The sequence below is a fragment of the Aspergillus brunneoviolaceus genome (assembly GCF_003184695.1).
Source record: "Aspergillus brunneoviolaceus CBS 621.78 unplaced genomic scaffold BO95scaffold_31, whole genome shotgun sequence".
NCBI lineage: Eukaryota > Fungi > Ascomycota > Eurotiomycetes > Eurotiales > Aspergillaceae > Aspergillus > Aspergillus brunneoviolaceus.
This window is the reverse complement of record NW_020290761.1, coordinates 174,696-194,872: the sequence shown is the minus strand read 5'-3', so window position 1 is coordinate 194,872 and position 20,177 is coordinate 174,696. Positions and strand designations below refer to the sequence as shown.

At 22.9% G+C, this 20,177-nt stretch overlaps 1 protein-coding gene across 1 annotated transcript; it reads left to right on the top strand.

Moving 5' to 3' along the window:
- Positions 1–12: 12 nt before the first annotated feature.
- On the top strand, positions 13–2,057 carry BO95DRAFT_122752 (uncharacterized protein). Its single transcript, XM_025580457.1, has one exon. It carries the CDS (start codon positions 272–274, stop codon positions 1,628–1,630), a length of 1,359 nt encoding a protein of 452 aa, XP_025442571.1. The 5' UTR covers positions 13–271; the 3' UTR covers positions 1,631–2,057.
- Positions 2,058–20,177: the final 18,120 nt, after the last annotated feature.

The following is a 20,177-nucleotide window of genomic DNA, read 5'->3' as shown; positions in this document are numbered from 1 at the left end:
AAAGTTGTTCGATAAACGACGTTGATAAGGGTGACCAGCGATACGAAGGAATGGATGATGGATGAGGGTCATCGATCCGATGCCGACTCGGCAATCTGCAATCTGCAAGGCCAACTTCCCGACAAGGACAAGGACAACATCCATCTGCAATGCGACCATCACCAACCATATTTCAGCCATCTTCTAGGAAGTGTTCTTGATCTCTCTCTCCCCCCCCCCCTCTCTCACCCTTGACTTGATCGATCAACTGAGTGAACACATAATACTCATCATGCCTTATCACCCACCAGTTCCAGGCTCCGACATCAAGCCTTGGGCCCGCGCAGCCCCGCGGGGGTATCTCTTCACCAACGCCAACATCGTGGATGTACAGGAGGGTTGTATCCTGGAGAATGCCAACCTCATTACCCGCCACGGGAAAATTGAACTCGTCTCCGCAGCTTCTCCTTCGCCCGAGGCTTCCTTTCCTTCCGAGCTGAAAGTCATCGACTGCAAAGGCCACTATCTATGCCCGGGCCTCTTCGACGCCCACGTCCACCTGTGCGCCGTCCCCGGCTACAAAGACCTCTCCAAAGCGTTCGGGAACTCAGACCACGCATCCCTACTGCGGCAGCCCTTCGTAGCAGCCCAGATGCTGCATCGCGGCTTCACGAGCGTCCGCGACTGCGGAGGCGCCCAGCTAGCACTGAAGGAAGCCATCGACGACGGGGTCTTCCCGGGGCCCCGACTCTTCATCTCGGGCCACGCCCTCTCCCAGTTCGGCGGCCACGGCGACCTGCGGGGCCCGCACGACCAGACCGAATGCTGCGGCGGCCTGCACCGCAACAACCACCTGGGACGGCTCTGCAACGGCGTGCCGGAATGCATGTCCGCCGTCCGCGAGGAGATCCGGTGTGGCGCCGACTTCATTAAAATCATGGGCTCCGGGGGCGTCGCCTCCCCGACGGATAAGCTCGAGCACCTGCAATTCACCAGCGCCGAGCTCGAAGCCATGGTGGAGTGCGCGGACAACGCGGGCACGTTCGTCACTGCGCACGCCTACACCGTCAAGGCCATCCGGCACTGCATCGACCACGGCGTCCGGGGCATCGAGCACGGGAACTTCGTCGACCCGCCCACGGCCCGACTGATGGCCGAGCGCGGCGTCTACCTCACCCCGACCCTGATCGCGTACGCGCAGATGGCCTCCGACCAGTGGCAGGGCTACCTGCCGCCCGAGTCGCAGGCGAAGAACGCGCAGGTGCTGCAGTCCGGGCTGCAGGCCCTGAAGATTGCGGCGGAGGCGGGCGTCACGATGTGCTACGGGTCCGATCTGCTGGGGCCGTTGGGGTCGGCCCAGACGCAGGAGTTCGCCCTGCGCGCGCAGGTGCTCTCCCCGCTGGAGATCCTGCGCAGTGCGACGGTCCATCCCGCGCAGATGATGGGTTGCGGGGATGTGATCGGGCAGATTAAGGAGGGCTTTCGCGCGGATGTGGTCTTCCTGAACCAAAATCCGCTCGAGGATGTGACGGTCTTTGATCGGCCGGAGGAGCATGTGCTCGGGGTGATGAAGGATGGCCGCGTGTGTAAGAGTCGCTGGAGCGCGCTGGCGGAGGATGCGGAGATTCCGGTTCGTGTTCAATATAACTGACTTATGGGAGTAGATGTAAGGAATTGATTTTTGATCCTCCCAGTGAATGAGCCTTTCTGGGGGTCTGGCTTTTCTCAATAGTGCTGATCTTGTGGTTACAGTGTAAGAAGCTCTTTGTGTGTTGAGTGATTAGCTCAAATGCATGCGTGGGTTCCTAACAAGGAAAGCGCGAGATGGCTGTGACTGCTTCAAGTGGGCATTTACAAAGAGCGTGATAGGAGTAAGGCGTGGCTGTGACCTCTCCGACTAAATGCCATTGATGTAATATGCAAGTGGCTTCTACAAATCTTGGTTAAATGATGATAAGTACGATCATTCCATCTGGCCCATCAGACCCGAGAAATCCAAAGCATCTGTAGAAGCTGCTAGAGTGGCTAACGGCCAGGTCAGGTCAGGTTAATTAGAATTTTTATACCTGACCGCCAGGTTATAGCCAGGTTAAGGAAATTTTTATACCTAACTGCGGTATAGCTAAAAAACGGGCGGTTAACCGTCTTAACTGTTTTTGGTGCTAAGACCCTCCCGCTATACCTGTTTAGACTCTAATACAGTTAAGGTATACCCAGGTTAAGCGGTTATTAACCTAACCATCTTAACCGTTGCCTAAAAGTATACAGAAACAAGCTTTTTAAATTAGAAAACAATAACTAAGAAAAGTATTAGTATTTTCTTTATCTCTATCTAGAAGAATTAATCAGAAAATCCTAGTAGTATTAATAAAATTCAGCTTTTTATAAAACTGTTGCTTTTACAGTAAGAAATATATATAAATATATATAATTACAGCTCGGTTTGGGCTGTATACCTCAGTTATACTATATAATAACCAAAAAACTGTATATTTATTACTAGTTAGACTATTAAAAATAAATATACTACTTCTGTTCTATTATTCTTCTTCTTACTCCAGCTTAGATAGTCTATTATATTCTTATTTTCTATCTAAAAGAGCTGAATTGTCTGTATTATAAATTAAACTTAAAAAAAAACCCGCTGTTAAATTACGAGCTGGCAGATACGGACAATAACAAACAAAATAGTAGAATAAATAATAGACTAATAGTATCTTAATAATTTATTCTTTTATTTTTAACTAACTACTTAGTTAGGCTATTTTTAGATTTATAGATAAGATATAGCTCGAAAAGCTATAAAAGGATTTAGAAATAAAAAGATTCTTAAGCAGATTTAGAGTTATATAATAGGCGGTTAAAAACAGCAGATTTAGTAGATTAAGTAGATTAAATAAATTAAATAAATTAAGTAGATTAAACAGATTAAGTAGATTAAGCAGATCAAGCAAGTCAAACAGATCGAACAGATTAAGTAGATTAAATAGATTAAGCAGATTAAACAGATTAAACAGATTAAGCAGATAAGTCGGAAGAATTAGAACTATATTATAATATTTATATAATACTATTTATATAATTTTTTTCGGCAACTGTACTTTCCAACAATTATCTAATTAAATATCAGATATTATATTTTTTAGAGGATTCTGTAAAAGCCTTTTTCAGGTTTTTTTTATTAATATAAAAATAATCTAACTAACTTAATCGACCTAATTTTTATAACTTTAAGCTTAAGATATAATTCCCTACTTGCTAGGTCTTTTAAAATAAATAAGATACAGCAAATACTTTAGCTGTATTTAAAATATAATAAATTATATTTATATAAAAATATATTTTAAAATAAAATAAACTGTCTTTACAGAATTTTCTACTTTTATTTTTCTATATCTATTATTTACAGAGTAGTCTTAGAATTATAAGTTAATTATAATTATTTAGTTTATTTTTAAAAAATATTATTAAGCTCTTTTTTTCTGTTTCTTAGATTTTTATAAATTATAATAATATTTTAATTAAAATAAGCTTTTTAAGCTAGATTTTTTTTTTTTTTTTAAATCTCCAGATTACGCGTGTCGCGAAGAATCGGAAGATTATTTTATATCTAATTTATAAAAAAAAGCTTTTTATTTTTTAAAATTAGTAGTAAGAAATAATCTTTTTTAAAGTCTGTATACAAGCTTGAAAACCGCTATTTTACTTTAATTAAAAAAAAATATTAATAATATAAAATAGTTTTTAAAAAAATGTATTATTTTTTAATAAAATCTCTTATATCTACTATACTGTATGTTTTTATATCTTATAATATCCGAAAATTAAAAACTTAAAAACTAGTTCTATAAGCTACTATCTTTATAAGAATTATAAAAAAAAAATACTATTAGTAGTATTTAAGTAAATAATTAGTTAGATATTAAGTAAAGAGCTATTACAAATATTTATTTATTTTTTAAAAATAAATCTTTTTTAATTGTTACTTTTTCTAAGCCTCTGCAGTCTATAATAAACAGAATTTTTAGAATTAAGTTTTATATTTTATAATTATCTGTTATCTACTATTCCAAACTATCGAGTATATTTAATTTAAATAAATAATTAATCTTATAGTTTTATTTTTTTATCGAAAATTAAGTTCTTCCAATTAAGTACAGATTAAAAAATATTTTTTAAAGTTATTAAGAAATATATATATATAATTGTTATTAAAGTTTTTAGATATTAAATAAATATTAATTATAATAAACTGCTGGACTAGTCTTAATCAGAAAATATTTTTTACTTTAACTAGATATTTTTTAATAAAAGATATAGATTATTATAAAATTCTACTAGACTTCCAACCGGTATCTAAATCTTATACTAGTAAGAATCTAGCTATAATTATTCTATTAGTTTTATATAAATATAATCTATTCTATCGGTTGTTAGATATAACAACTGATAATATTAATAATAATAATTTAATATTTAATATAATTTTATTTAAACTCTGGACTTAGCTTAGCCAGAATATTTAGCTTTATAATATTTTATTCTACTTTAATCTTATAATAATTATTTAAAGCTAGTATTATATATTCTATTTTACTTATATAATTTAGTTTATAGTTAATATTTTTCTATAAAAACTTTAGATTAAAATCTTAAACAGTACTGTTAAATATATATAAAAGATTTATAATAAAAGTCTTAAAGCCTCTTCTGATATTTTAAAAACTCTTAAAAAAATATATTCTAGAAGCTATTTGTAAAAAACTAATATAGAAAATTTTTACTGTCTATAATAAAGATTATTTAAATTAGTTTTTTATAAACAGGTTCTAAAGGTCTTCTTTTAGTAATAATTAATTTTACTAATTTTTAATTATAGATTCAGAAGATTATATGATTTATAAATATAAATTCTTAATACTATAAAAAGTTTCAGTTTATTTAATAATTTAAATTAGATTTAGTCTACTATCTTCTTCTTAACTATAAAACTTGCTGGAACTTAATCTATCTTATAATTTACTGGATACTTAATTTTTATTAAATAATTAAGAGTTTTATTCAGTACTATAATTATAATAATATTAATTATTTTTATTCTACTATAACTAAATAGAAATAGATAAAGTATCTTTTTAAACTTTTATACTTCTTTTTTCTTTTTATATTCTATTTATTTAAAAACAGTAGGCCTACTGTTTATAAGATCTATAATATTTATAATAATTTTTTTAATTATTTAGATTACTTAATTAACCGACTGGTAAGAAAGCGGGTACTCTAAAAAAAAAAGATTTTTAAAAACTTATAAAATATATATTAAAAGCTCCGAAAATACTACTATTATATTTATTAGACAGAAGGCTATATTTATATAATTATAACTATTCTAAATTTAATATTAAAGCTTAAGAAATTTAAAAAGAATATCTGGCTGAATAATAATACTAATTAATATTATAAATACCGAACTGTTTTTAAGAAGATGTTTTATTTTTATTATAGTTAGAATCCAGTTATTAATATACTATTAACTATCTCCGGGTTACTATTAGATCTAGATAAAGTTTTTTATAATATCTTTAAATATTAGAGATTTTTACCAGCAGCCGAAATATTCAAAGAACTTAAAATATATTTAGATATTAAAAATATATAATTTATAAAGATATCTTTAATTAAACTAATACTATTCTAGATACTATAAAATATATTAATATTCTTACTTATTAAAAATCCTATTATAATTAGTTTTTTATTTTTTATTAGATAGCTAAAAATTTTCTCTCGGTTGCTACCAACAGTATTAGTATTAAATATTTATTTAATAGTTTTTAAAATATCTGCTACTATCGCCGAAGCTGTTTTTATACTAATATAATTAAAGCAGTAATACTTTAAATATATACTAATTATTTTACTATTAGTAAAAAATACCAAAATATTTTTAATAATTTTAATCCGGATTTAATTATCTTTACATCTAAGAAGCAAGAGAAGAATAAGATAATTATTATTTTTTATATTAGTAAAAATAAGAATATAAATAATCTTAAAAATAACCCAGAAAATAGATTATTATTAAAAATAGAAAAGCTAGCTTTATCTAAGTTTTTAAATATTATATATACTTAGATAGAAATAGAGACCCGGTTTTCTTAATTTTTCTATTATTATAATTACCGTTCTAGATAGTATAAAAAATAATATAATCTTATTAATTTATCTAATATTAGATACTATTTTTTTATACTAGATTTTATAAAATTTTTTTTTAAAATATAGTATACCCCTCAGCTCTACGGGGGGAGAAATCGAATAGATTAAACAGATTAAGCAGATTAAATAAATTAAACAGATTAAATAAGTTAAATAGATTAAACAGATTAAGCAGATAAGTCGGGAGAATTAGAACTATATTATAATATTAAATAGATAAGCTAAATCTAAAAAATATTACTATACTATAATTAAAAATATATTATACTTTATATATTATTTGTATAAAAAAATATATATATATTACTAATTAACCTGCGGTTATTAACCTACCCGCTATATCTAATTTTTTTAACCGGTAGGTATAAACAGTTAAAATAATAATTATATCTTAATCTGACTATAATTATACGGTTAAAATTTTTTTGTATTTTAATCTAACCGCCAGGTTATGGCCAGGTTAAGGTTAAGGTATAACGGTCAGGTTAATCCACTCTAGAAGCTGCTCTTTCTTTCATGATTAATTCATTCCTATTATTGTTGAGGAAACTATCTAGGCTAGATATAAGAAGAAAAAAGAAGATGGTCCTGCTAGACAGTATATTTAAATAAAATAATATATAGAGTTAATAATACCGTCTTTTTCTATTATTTACCCTCAAATAAGATTATCCGGTGGAGAATTAAAGTTATTAGATAAAAAATTAAAATTAACTATATCGAAAGAATTAATATTAAGATTAAACAGATTAATATATTATATAAATATATTTAATTATAAATATTAATCCGGGCGATATAAATATAAATTAAAATTATTTAGAAAAGACTATTAGCAAAACTATATTATTAATTTTTTATTTTATTTTTATAAAACTTATATATACTCTTCGGCCTTTTCTAATTATTTTTATTTCTTTTTTTTTTTTACTGTAAACATGGAACTACTATTTACCGAAGAAAAAGTCTTTATTTTCTTAGATTTTAATATAAAGTCTAAAAAGGCAGTAGTAGTCTTTTTTTTCTTAAACTTAGATATAAAATCTAAAGAAGTAATTGTCACGGATAACTTTCGACACCCCAGCGGGCCGCCTACAAGTCCCTTACGTCTTCTCTACGTAACGGTCGTGATGTTAATAACTTCAATCCTCTTTAGTATTTAACTTCCAGAATCTTGCTAGATTTTTAGATAGTAAGAATTAGTTTTAAAATTAATAGACTGCTACTATTCTATATCTAACTGATCTTTTTTTTTTATAATTCTAATTCTTTTTTTTTAGTTATTTATAGAATACAGTATGTTACTGTAATTCTTATATTCCGATAGCAGTTCCAAGTCGGAAACTTTTTTTACTATTAATAGTTTATTATTTTTGCTATTAGATTTTTTAATAGAGGATCTTACTATAGTTAGAAATATTATTAGTCGGTTATAAGATTATCAGCAGTTAAAAAGACAAGTTGCCGAACTATAACAAAAAATCTAATATAATAATATTAAATTAATATTAACTCGGTAACAGAAAACTTCTTCTTTTTTAAATAAATCTAAAATAAATATTAAAATCAAAAATATTCCGCAATTCGAACTTTTCTTTAATATTTAAAAACGCTAGGAATAATTCTATAATTTAGATTATAATTTTTAAAAAGTATTATTTAAGTTCTATAATAACTATTGTAAGATTCTCGAGATTATAAGCTATATAAACATAACTTGTCGGCAGAAATAATATTATTATCTTAAAAAATTACTACTAGAATAAAAGAAAAATATTAGCTATTTATAGTCTGTTTTTATTAAATAAATACTCTTTTTTATCTAAAATATTATTATTTTTAAGCCTAATATAATAAGCCAGCTAGAGCGAGCTCGGCAGTAAAACAATTAAGATTTTTATAAATTTTATATTTATTTTAATATTTTAGAATAATATTTTTCTAGAGCTATTAAAAAGAAATATAGCTATACTTTCTTTATAAAATTACTTTCTGATTTTAGTTGCTATATTAAAGAACATATATACCAACTGCCTGAGAAACAAGATAAGATAATATTTCTTATTACTTATTATTAAAATCTATATATACAGAAATAAAAATGTAAATAGGAATCTGACAGATTTAATATATTACAAAAATAATTATAATTCTATAAAAATACTTAATCTTTTAATTCTAAAACTAATTATTCTAATCTAGTTAGAAAAGTTTTATAATATTTTTTATATAATAATACTGAGTATCTTGCCAACCAATATTCTTAAAAAAAAAAGAAATTAGCTTAAATTTAAGAACTATAAACTAGAAAAAATAATACAGAAAAATAAAATAGGCTGAAATTAACTTTCTTATTTTAGTTCTATATTATAAAGTAAAAACAGCCGATAAAATATCGATACTAATATAAATATCTAATATTAGAAAAATCTATACAAATATTAATAGTTGTGCGGTATATAATTTAGTTAATATTAGATTTATATAATAATATTTTTTTTTTAAAATTTTAGAAATTTTTATTATAGCTTAAAGTTATTAACCATACCTCTATTATTAGCTATGGGATATAAAATATTTCTTTAAATATTACTAATTTAAGAAAAGTACGACAGTATTTTATTAGACTATATATTACTATTATTTAAAATATTTTAATCTTACTTTTTATAACTACTCTGCTCAATTATAAAATTTATTTATTTTTCTAAAACAAGTAATAATAGTTTAAATTTAGTTAAATTCAGAAATTAAGTTTTTAAAAATTTATTAAGGCTTGCTAAAATTACGCCTGTATTTATATAATTATTAAAGTTTTAGAGAAACTGTAGCTTTCAGGTAACAATAAAAAATTAAAATACTATTAAAATAATTTTATTTTACTAGAACTAGTCGAATTTGCCGATATCTTTTCTTTTAATTAATCTAAAATTTTTCTTAAATATTATAATAAGAATTATATTATTAATCTTTTTAAAAATAAATTATTCTTATTTAGACCTATTTACCTCCTCTCGGAAAGAGAATTTTCAGTATTTAAAAATTATATTAATAAAAATACTACTAATAGAAGAATATATTTATTTAAAAGTTCTATAAAGGCCTCTATTCTCTTTATATCTAAAAAAAATAGAAGTTTGCGGCTATACGTGAATTATTATAAACTTAATAAAGTTATAATAAAGAATCAATATTTACTATTTTTAATCTTCAAAATTTTTAATCGATTAGCTGGATGTAAATACTTTAATAAAATTAATATTTAGAACGCCTATTATCATATTTATATTAAAAAAGAAGACGAATAGAAGACTGTATTTTATATATATTATAGTTACTTTAAGTATATAGTAATACTGTTTGGTTTAATTAACGCACCTGCTTTTTTTTAAAACTATATATATTTTATATTATATAATATTCTCGATATTATTTATATTATATATTTAGACGATATTCTTATCTTTTTAATAATAAGATATAAATATATCAAATATATTAAGAAAGTACTGGTACAACTATAAAAAGCTAATCTATATATTAAACTATTTAAATACTTTTTTTTTTAGCAATAAGTTAAATTTCTTAAATATATTATTTTTTTATAGGTATTATAATGGATTCTAATCAAGTTAAAACTATTATTTTATGGCCGTTATCTGCTATCTACTATAATATTTAGATCTTTTTAGGATTTTGTAATTTTTACTGCAGATTTATTTATAACTTCTTTTTACTAATATTATCTTTGACGAATCTTTTAAAGAAAAGTTAAAATAGTAAGAAATCAGAAATATATTATTTAGCTCTAGATAAAAGACTGATATTTTATTAATTTATTAATATATTTCAGACTGCTCTTTTTCTTTGTTTTTTTAATTTAACTTAATTTATTCGGATTAAAACCGACGTCTGTAATAAAAAAATAGCAGGTATTTTAATCTAACTGAAACCAACAGGATAATATTATATAATTACTATTTAGTTAAGAAAATTCTTAGATATAGAACTTAACTGGAGTACTTTAAATTAAAAACTTTTTACTATTATTTATTTTTTTAAATATTAGTATTAATATTTTAATAGGGCTTAGCATTTTATTAAAGTTCTATCTAACTATATAAATCTTAGATTATTTATAAATTAATCTCGGCTTAATAGATATTAAATATATTAGTATATAATTTTAGCTTCTTTTAACTTTATAATTAAATACCGATTAGATAAAAATAATCCTGTTGATATTTTATTTAAATTATTCAAGCCAGTAAAAAGTTTTTATAATAATAATATTATATAGATGCTCTGTAACTGGTTAGTATTTATTTTAATAGTATTTAAGATTTCAGTAGTAACTAAGATTAAAAAATCTTAGTTTAAATATAATAAGATACTTTTATAAAAAAGATCTGGATCTAATATTTATATAGTATTAAACAGACTTACGGGTGCTGCCGGTACAGAATCGACTGACTAGACTATAATTTATATAATAAACTATAAATAATCTATTAGTATTACAGCTATAAAAAATATAAATAAAGCCAAAAAGATTTATAAATCTGTTTATAATAATAATTTAAGAAATTTAATTAAAACTCTTTAGAATTAAAATTCTAAATTCTAGAAAAAAAAAATAAACTATTTAAATATTGGAGAATTACAACAGATAGATTATTATATTTTAAAAATAGACTCTATATATTAGAGGTAAAAGGCCTATATTAAAAGTTACTATAATAATATTATAATAATCTATTAGCAGGTTACTTTAAATAAAATAGAACTAAACAACTTTTCTATAAAAAATTTTATTAAATTAGTTTCTAAAATAATATAAAAGACTATATAGTAATATATTCTACCTGCCAATATTAAACTACAGCTAGGTATTAACTATATAAAGAACTTAAAAGTCTACTAATTCTATTAAGACTATAAGCCGAAATTATTATAGATTTTATTATAGGACTATCCGAACTATACTATCAGAGTTATTAAATAAATTTAATATTAGTAATTATTAATTGTTTTATAAAAATAAACCGTTTTATAGCAGTATTATATATAATTCGAGCAGAAGAACTAACCAAACTATTTTATTAAGAAATTAAACTAAAATATAAAATTTTTTATAGTATAGTTACAGATAGAGACTCTGTATTTACAAGTTAATTTTAGTTTAATTTTTACTACTAAATTAAGATTAAGAAATAATTATTAACTGTATTTTATCTATAAACTAATAGTTAAACAGAAAAAGCTAATTAAGTTTTTAAATATTATCTGTACTATTTTATAACCAAGTATTAAAACTACTAAATAAATTTATTAAATAAGGTAGAATTTGTATATAATAGTTATCCAAATATTTTTATAAAAATAATTTCTTTTAAAATTCTAATAGATTATTCTTTTAAGTTTAGACTTCGAATTAAGAATAATCTTATAAAAATAGAAGTACCGTTAATATTAGAAAGACTAGAGAAACTAAATACTTTATAAAAAAAATTAAAAAAAAACTAGTAAAAAGTAAGTAAAAACCAATCGACTTATTATAATAGCTGTTGCGGTACTCTATCTTTTAAATAAAATAATAAAATAGCCTATATTTTTAAATAAGAAGATTTGATTAAACTATCTACTATAAATATTAAATTTAAGAAAACCTCTTAAAAATTAGTCCCAAAATTTATAGGGCTTTTTAAAATTCTAAAAACTATAGAAAAATAAATATTTTGTTTATATCTTTCTAATAAATATACTTAGTTATATAATATCTTTTATATCGCTCTGCTGAAATCTTGGAAAGTTAAAAAAAATATTTCTAAAACTTTACTAATACCAGACTTAGATAATAATAAAGAATGGGAGATAGAACAAGTATTAGATAGTTTATATTACTATAAAAAATAGTTTTACTTAATTAAATAGTAAGAGTAGTTCTTAGAATATAATTAATAACTACCTACAAACAACTTGGCGAATATTTAGTAAAAGATTTATTAGTTTAAAAAATAAACTACAGTATTATAAGACTTAAAACCGGTATATAAATAAAATAATAATAAAATATTCCTAACACAAATGTGTATACAACAGTTATTAAGATTATAATAAAATAAATACAGTAGAGTTGTATAATATATTAGTATTATTTATATTTACAAGTTTAGACTTAATAGTTATAAAAATATTAAACCCGGACTGTATTCGACGGGATAAAAATAAGCGGTATTATAACAGTATAAAAATATCAAGATATACTAAAAATATTAGTAAAATAATCCTACTATAGACTACAAATAATAGCTACTAGAAAAAAGTCGCGGAGCTTCTAAATAAAATGCTTTTTATTTTTCTGTTTATTAATATACAAATATATTACCTTCTGAATAATATTGTTTAAAAATATCAAAATTATAAATTACTAGAGTAAATAGCCCGCATTACTAGAAAGAAGACGAAGGTACTTGAAGTTTTTGTTTATATATACAGCAAGAATACAACGCTTAATAATAAAATTATAATATACGGCGGTGTGTTTCTACTAAAATATTAATAAATTCTTGCTGGAATGGGCTAGCTATTTACTACTATTATTTTTTTAATTACAGTAGAGACGTGGTACTTGATTCTATAGGTCTTTTCTATATTAGTAAATTTTACTACAAGCGCAGTAGTAAATTCGCCGACAGATATGTAAAATACTAGATTCCAGATGTTTTTTTATTTAATATTCTAAAAATACGCAGTCCAATATAGAATTTTTATTAAATTAAATATATTTTCCAGTATTCCCGTCGCTGTTTAATTAATAATTAGTTGTATTTAAATAATAGAATAGAGAATCTATCAGAATATAATTAAATTTCTGCGCGGCGTACTGCCGGTATTTTACTAAAAAAATAATATTAAAATAATAGTTAGGCTTAAACTATATATTAGACTTTATAATATAGTTCTTAACTAAAGTTCTGAGGTATTTCAGACAGAATATAACAGTAGGATAAAAAAAGACCTCTATTAAAAGACGGTAAATAGATCTTAAAAATATTTTAATTCGTTAATAAAATTATAACTACTCGTTAGTGTCTTAGCAGTATTAAAATATAAATTTATACTTACTATCCCGACAGTTAAAATAAAACAGAAATTAATACTTAATAACACCGAAACGCAAGTAAAATATAGATAAAGTAAAGTAGCAACAGTAAAATTAAAAAATAGTAGAAAAGTTTATAAAACATAATCGTATTGTTATTATTATATATAAAGAAATATTATATTTTTAAAGTAGAATAGTATTAACTTAAAAAATACTAGTCTAAACTTAATCTAGTCCCGCGGCAGTACTACTCTCTGCTACTACCTATATTAAATTGGTTAGAATAGCAGGCGAGACAGCAGTATTATACTATCTATACATTACTAAAAACAGCCGTATAAAAAAAGAAGTCTAATTATTATAAATAACTTTTGATATTCTAGCGGGCTGCCTACAAGTTTCTTACATCTTTTTTATATAACAGTTGTGACGTTAATAACTCCAATTCTCTTTAGTATTTAACTCCCAGAACCTTACTAGACCTTCGGATAGTAAGGATTAGTCTTGAAATCAATAGACTGCTACTATTCTATACCTAACTGACCTTTTCCCTTTACATAAGTATAGTACTAGATATTATATCTATTATTCTACAGACTATTTAGTATTATCTAGTACTAGACTAATATATTTAATAAATTTATTAATAAATATTATTAACTAGTTATATTTATCTATATTAACATCTATTACTTTTTCAGTAGATATATTTCGAATAGATAGTAGACTAATAATAAAATCTATAATAATAGTATAAAAAAAAATAGCAGAAGAAATAATTAGTTAGAGATTTTTATAAAACTTATATTAATATATTTTATTTATTAGATAAGAAGAGCAGTATTTAATATACTATCTAAATAAATATCTATCTTAATAAATAGCTAGTCCGTCTAGTACTTAAAGATATTTATCTAATCTTTAATAACTTTAATTATTATAAATTATAATAAAAATATTTTAGACTATTAGTCTAAATATATAAATCTATCTGTTTTCGGCTATAATTAGATCTAGTAAATCTTTAACATCTTCGGATCTTATTTATATAATATATTTAAATATATAAAGAATACTATTTTTTATAAAATATAATAGCTTTATATCAGAATTAGTCTATAAAATTTAGATAATTTATATAATACAGTTATTATTAGAATACTCTTAATACAACTTATTTTTAAATTTTTTTAAAATCTCGAGACCGGATATTTTAAATATCTAGATTTTATAAACATATATTAATCTAGTATAAGACAATATATCTTATATAATAAACAGTATATTTAAAGTATTAAATATATTTATAATATTAATTATAATATAGTTCAAGTTAATTAGTTCGTCGAGATTAAAAAATATATAAAAAATATTTTTAAACAGTAGACAGCTTAAAGTATCAGTAAGATTATTTATTTTATTTAAATAATAATATATTACTAAATAGTATTACTAAATAAACTAAAAGATATATACTAGATATAGATTTAACTATTCAAATACTATTATATTAAATATAATTTTCTATACAAGACCAATAGTACTAATATAATTAATATAAATAATAGAAAGTATATAAACAGCTTTAATTATAATATATATTTTTTTAATTATCTATACTAAACAGAAAACTTTAAGCTCGGTTAGCCAGTAATTATACTTTATAAAAATTAAAATCCGGCTTAAAAATATAATTAATAATATTTATATTTAAGAAAATAGTTTAAAAAAATCTTTATAGATATTATTTATAAATATATAGTATAGTACTATACTATATCCTTTTCTGGATATATTAAGATTAATGTATAATTAATATTCGAAACAGTAGTATACTAATATAATATTTTTATTAAACTTACTTTATAAATTGGTAAATAAGTCTAATTTCTATTATATAATATTCTAAATAGTAGTAATTATATAAGCATCGCGACTGCGGCTCTTATTACTAAAAAATTACTTAAATAATTATATTTTATACTTTTAAAATAGTTGTATATATTTTATATAGTAAAAAATATAGTATTTTAGATAGCTAATAAGCCTTAAATAATACTTAAAAAAAATAAATATTTTTAAAAATTTAAAACTATATATAGCAGCAAGCTTATTTTCTAATATTATAAGTTCTAGGCCATCGACTTTTTAATTAAATAGCTGGACAAAAAAAAAACCGACGAATATTTTATATAGTTCCAGCTTTATATTCAGACGCTGTAAATATTAAAAAATAAGATAAAAATACTTAATATACTGATTTAGACTAATAAATATAATAACTAGATTATCTATATATATATAGCAAAATACTTTATACTCTTATAAATTAAGATTTATTTAATATTATATATAAAATATTATATTAATAAATTCTATAATAACTATATAGAAGATTTCTTAACCGCAGTAGATAACAACTATTAGACGGTTATATTTATTTTTTTAATTAGTTATTAATAGAAGCATATATATATATTAATAACAATAATATATATATATTCTATAAATATTTAAATAATATTCTTAGATATAAATATTAAATATAAATCGGAAATTATAAGTCTATTTATATCTTAAAAATTAATTACTACTTTTTCTTTTATTATTTACTAGCTGATTTACAGATCGGTAATTATTCTTTATATAATAAATATAGAATATACTGTTAGAATATAGCCAGTTATATATAATATTTTTTTTTATATATAAAGATTATTAAACATCTTATTTATAATATCTTAATCTTTTTTGGAGATCCTATAGATATATAATTTTAGTTAGTTTTAATTTTATTTTTTTTATATCGGAATATTAAGCTACTAATTTTTAGAAATATTAATAAATCTGATATTAAAGCTATTAGAATCTGTCTATATATTATATTAAGCAAGAACTCTTTTAAGATGTCTTATAATATTAAAAATATCTATATAAATAATAATATTATTAAATAGCTTACTAGTCTTACTATTTATATTTAATAGAACTTTATTTTTTAGATTAAATATATTTATACTAGCAGTATTAAGCTGGTCTTTAATATATATATAATAAAAGTTATATTTTAAGGCTTGGTATAAACAGTAATATTATTATCTATTAAAAAACAGATTATTTAATACTTTAAAATTATTTTAAGTTTTCTGGTATATATAATTAACTTTAATTAAAAACTATATAAAATTTTATATATAATTCCCAGTCCGGTAGCAGCTATTATAGTTGTTATTATAAATACTGTCTAATCTAATATTTTAAAATATTATAAGATTTTTAATATTCTTATTTATAATTTAAATAAAAAAAAATTTATATTAACTAAGTAGATATAATCTATAAGACTATTATTAAAAATTATTAGTTTAAATAAGTAGTTATAGTCGTCAACTAAATCTGCTTTAATTTTAATAAATATACTTATAGTTAAATTATATAGAATTATTATATACTTAGTCGAATAGATAAAAATATTAATATATTTTTTTATTTAAACCTCTATATCTATCAGCAGATTTTTATATTTCTTAAAATATACTTTCTAATAATTATAGTTAAGTAAGATTTCTTTTTGTTTTATAATATCTATATCTATTAGTAGATCTGCAGTAAATTTTAGATTATTTATTATAAATATCTATATAGTAATATGTCCAACTGTATACTTAATAGAATATTAAAATAATACTAAAATAATTTATCAAAAGCAGAAAAAGTAGATATTAAAAATAATATACTTCTTTACTATATAGTAAGATCTAATATTATTAATATATATAGACTTGTTAATAGGTCTAAATATTATATTTTTTATACTAGATATAAATACTTTATTAATTAATATAAAACTACAGTTTATATTAAGATATATCTTATATAAATTACTAGTCTTATTTATACCAGTAAGTATAGTAGTATTTTATTATATATACAGTATATTAATATCCAGATTCTTTTTATATTATATAGAAATTAAAATATCTTCTAACTTAACTTTTTATACGGGAGATAGAAATAGAAATATCTTAACTAATACTAAAAATAATAATTCTAAAAGTAAAGTTTTTAAGATATTTATAAATATTAAATTTTATATAGTTTCTAAGATATTTATAGACACAAAGTCTTTAGCTGGTTTTATTTTTATTAAAAATTTGATTTTCTTTTTAGTATTAAGCTTTATAATATAAGATAGTCTGAAAGATATTTATAAACAGTTAGATATACTTAAAACAAAAAGTATAAAAAATATATTTAAAACAAAGAATATAAAGAATATAAAAGATATATAAAATATAAAAGATATAGAAAATATAAAAAAAATAAAAAATATATAAAAATAGAATATCTTCTATAATTTAAATATTAGTACTAATATTTTAAAAAGATCTTTTTCTGCTATATATATCTCTATACTATATAATATATACTTATATAACTAGTTTCGTAATATAAAAATCGCGAAATATTTATTATATATTATAACTATTTTCTCTTTCTTAATATATAGAAAAATAAAATATATATAATTATTTTTATTCTCGTAAGTAATATAATTATATTAATTATAATCTTTATACTAAATATTTTTATATATTTTATATCTATTATTACTATTATAATTATTATAGTTATTATAATTATATTTGTTGTATCTATTATATCTATTATATCTTTTATTATTCTTATACTATTTATTATATCTATTATTCGGCAGAATAGAGTTAATAATAACAGTATATCTAATATACTACTAAATATTAATAAATACTTCGTTTTAGACCGACGCCTAATAAGCTTATTAAAATTAATAATTCTAAAACTGTTTATTTCTATTTTTATTATTATTATTATTTTTTATTTTATTTTATAAACAGTCTGCTAGTAGCAACTAGTCTGGGCGTGGCTACTATATTTAAAAATTCTAGTAGTTCTAAAAAAAATATTTATTAGTATTATTATTATAATTATTATTAGTATTATTCTTATAATTAGAGTTGTTTCAGTTAAAGTTATTATTCTAGTTAAAATTATTATTCTAATTATTATTTTAATTATAGTTTTAATTATATCCGAATCCATATCCGCATCCGTGTTTACGATAAAAACCAAATCTGTAATTAAAATTAAAATTAGTATTAAAAATAAAGTTAAAATTCTAATTATTAGAGTATTAATTCTTACTAAAATTAGTTTTCTAATATTTTTTATAAAACTCTTACTTAAAATCTGATTTATATTATTAAAATATTATCTTAATATTCAGTTTATCTAAGAAATCAACTATATTAGTTACTAGAATAAACTGATTAATATTAAAAATAAGATTAGAATATAAACAAGTTTATATAACAGATATTTAGTTATATAACTCGGTAATTAAAGATACTTAATAATTATAAATAATATTCTAAATAAAAGTCTAAATAGACTTACTATTTTAAATTTTAGTCTAGCTATACTAGCTACCGTCTTAAAAATAATTTAAAACTTAAATAAAATTTAATTTAAAATAAAGCTTTAATTTCTTAAAAATTCCGGTAAAAATAAGAAGTTGTATATATATATTTTTCTAATAATCGGATAAGAATAGATACTAATTAAGTACAACTCTATATAAATATTTCTAAATATTAACTTTAACTACAGCCTTTTTATAATAATATATAATATTATTAACTCTGTTGATAAATATATTAACATTTTTAAATCATATAATATTTTTTATTTATTTTAAATTTAATTCTTCTTTTATATTTAAATAAAAGAATCTAATCTTCTTCGGTTTTAATACTTGACTATAAACAATCTAGTTGGCAGCCGGTAGGTTAACGAATAGATTAATAAATAAAAAAAAATTCTTATATAGTAAAGAAGTATTAATATATTACTTAATATCTACTACTTATTTTATAATACTAGTTATTTATTTAATTAAATTATTAATTACAAGCAGTAGCTGCTGGAAATCTGATTTTTAAATAGCTATAATTTATTTATTCGGATCGACTTTACAAAACAGTTTGTATTATAGTATAAAAATAATAGAAATAAATATAAATATATAATTTAGTAATACAGAAATAGAAGATAATATTTTAAAAATATTTAAGAGACTATTTTTAAAGAAAATAGAAAAAAAAGTAATAAACAGAATATCTTTTATTTTATTTTTAGATAAAAAAAAGTCTAAAATAATAGAGGTATACAAACGGACATTTAATAAACTAAATATATCTAAAAAATAAAGTCTATCAGTCAGCAAATTAAAAATCCAGAACTTTTTAGCAGTAAACTATCCAGCTAGTAATATAATAAATAAAGTCAAAATAATCTTAGTTAACAGTAGATTTAATAAATTAGTTTTTATATTCGGGAAAGATACAAATATTAAAATTAAAAATATAAATATAAATATTAAAATAAATATAATAATACTTACCAGCAGTACTATTTCTAATTTTATAATAGAAATAGTAAAAAACTAATAAATAAAATCCAATTTATATAGTATAAATATCTAAGAAAAAAAGAAAATACATCTAGCAGTATTTATATTTTTTATATTAATAGTACAAGATTAATATACTCTAGTTGGTAATAATTTAGGTTTATATATAATAAAAATTTATAATATTTATTATTTTTGTTTAGATGGCTTAAAAAATATATTTATAATACTAGATATTTTATTTATAAATCTAAAAATAGTATATTCGAGCAGTTTCTCTAATTCTTTCGGTTGTATTTAGTCAGATATTTAGTCTTATAACTATTACTAAAAATATAGTATATTTAATAAATAATTTATAATATAATAAAACTCCCGAACTATTTTATTCAGAACTAACCAGTTAATATCTTAGTCTGA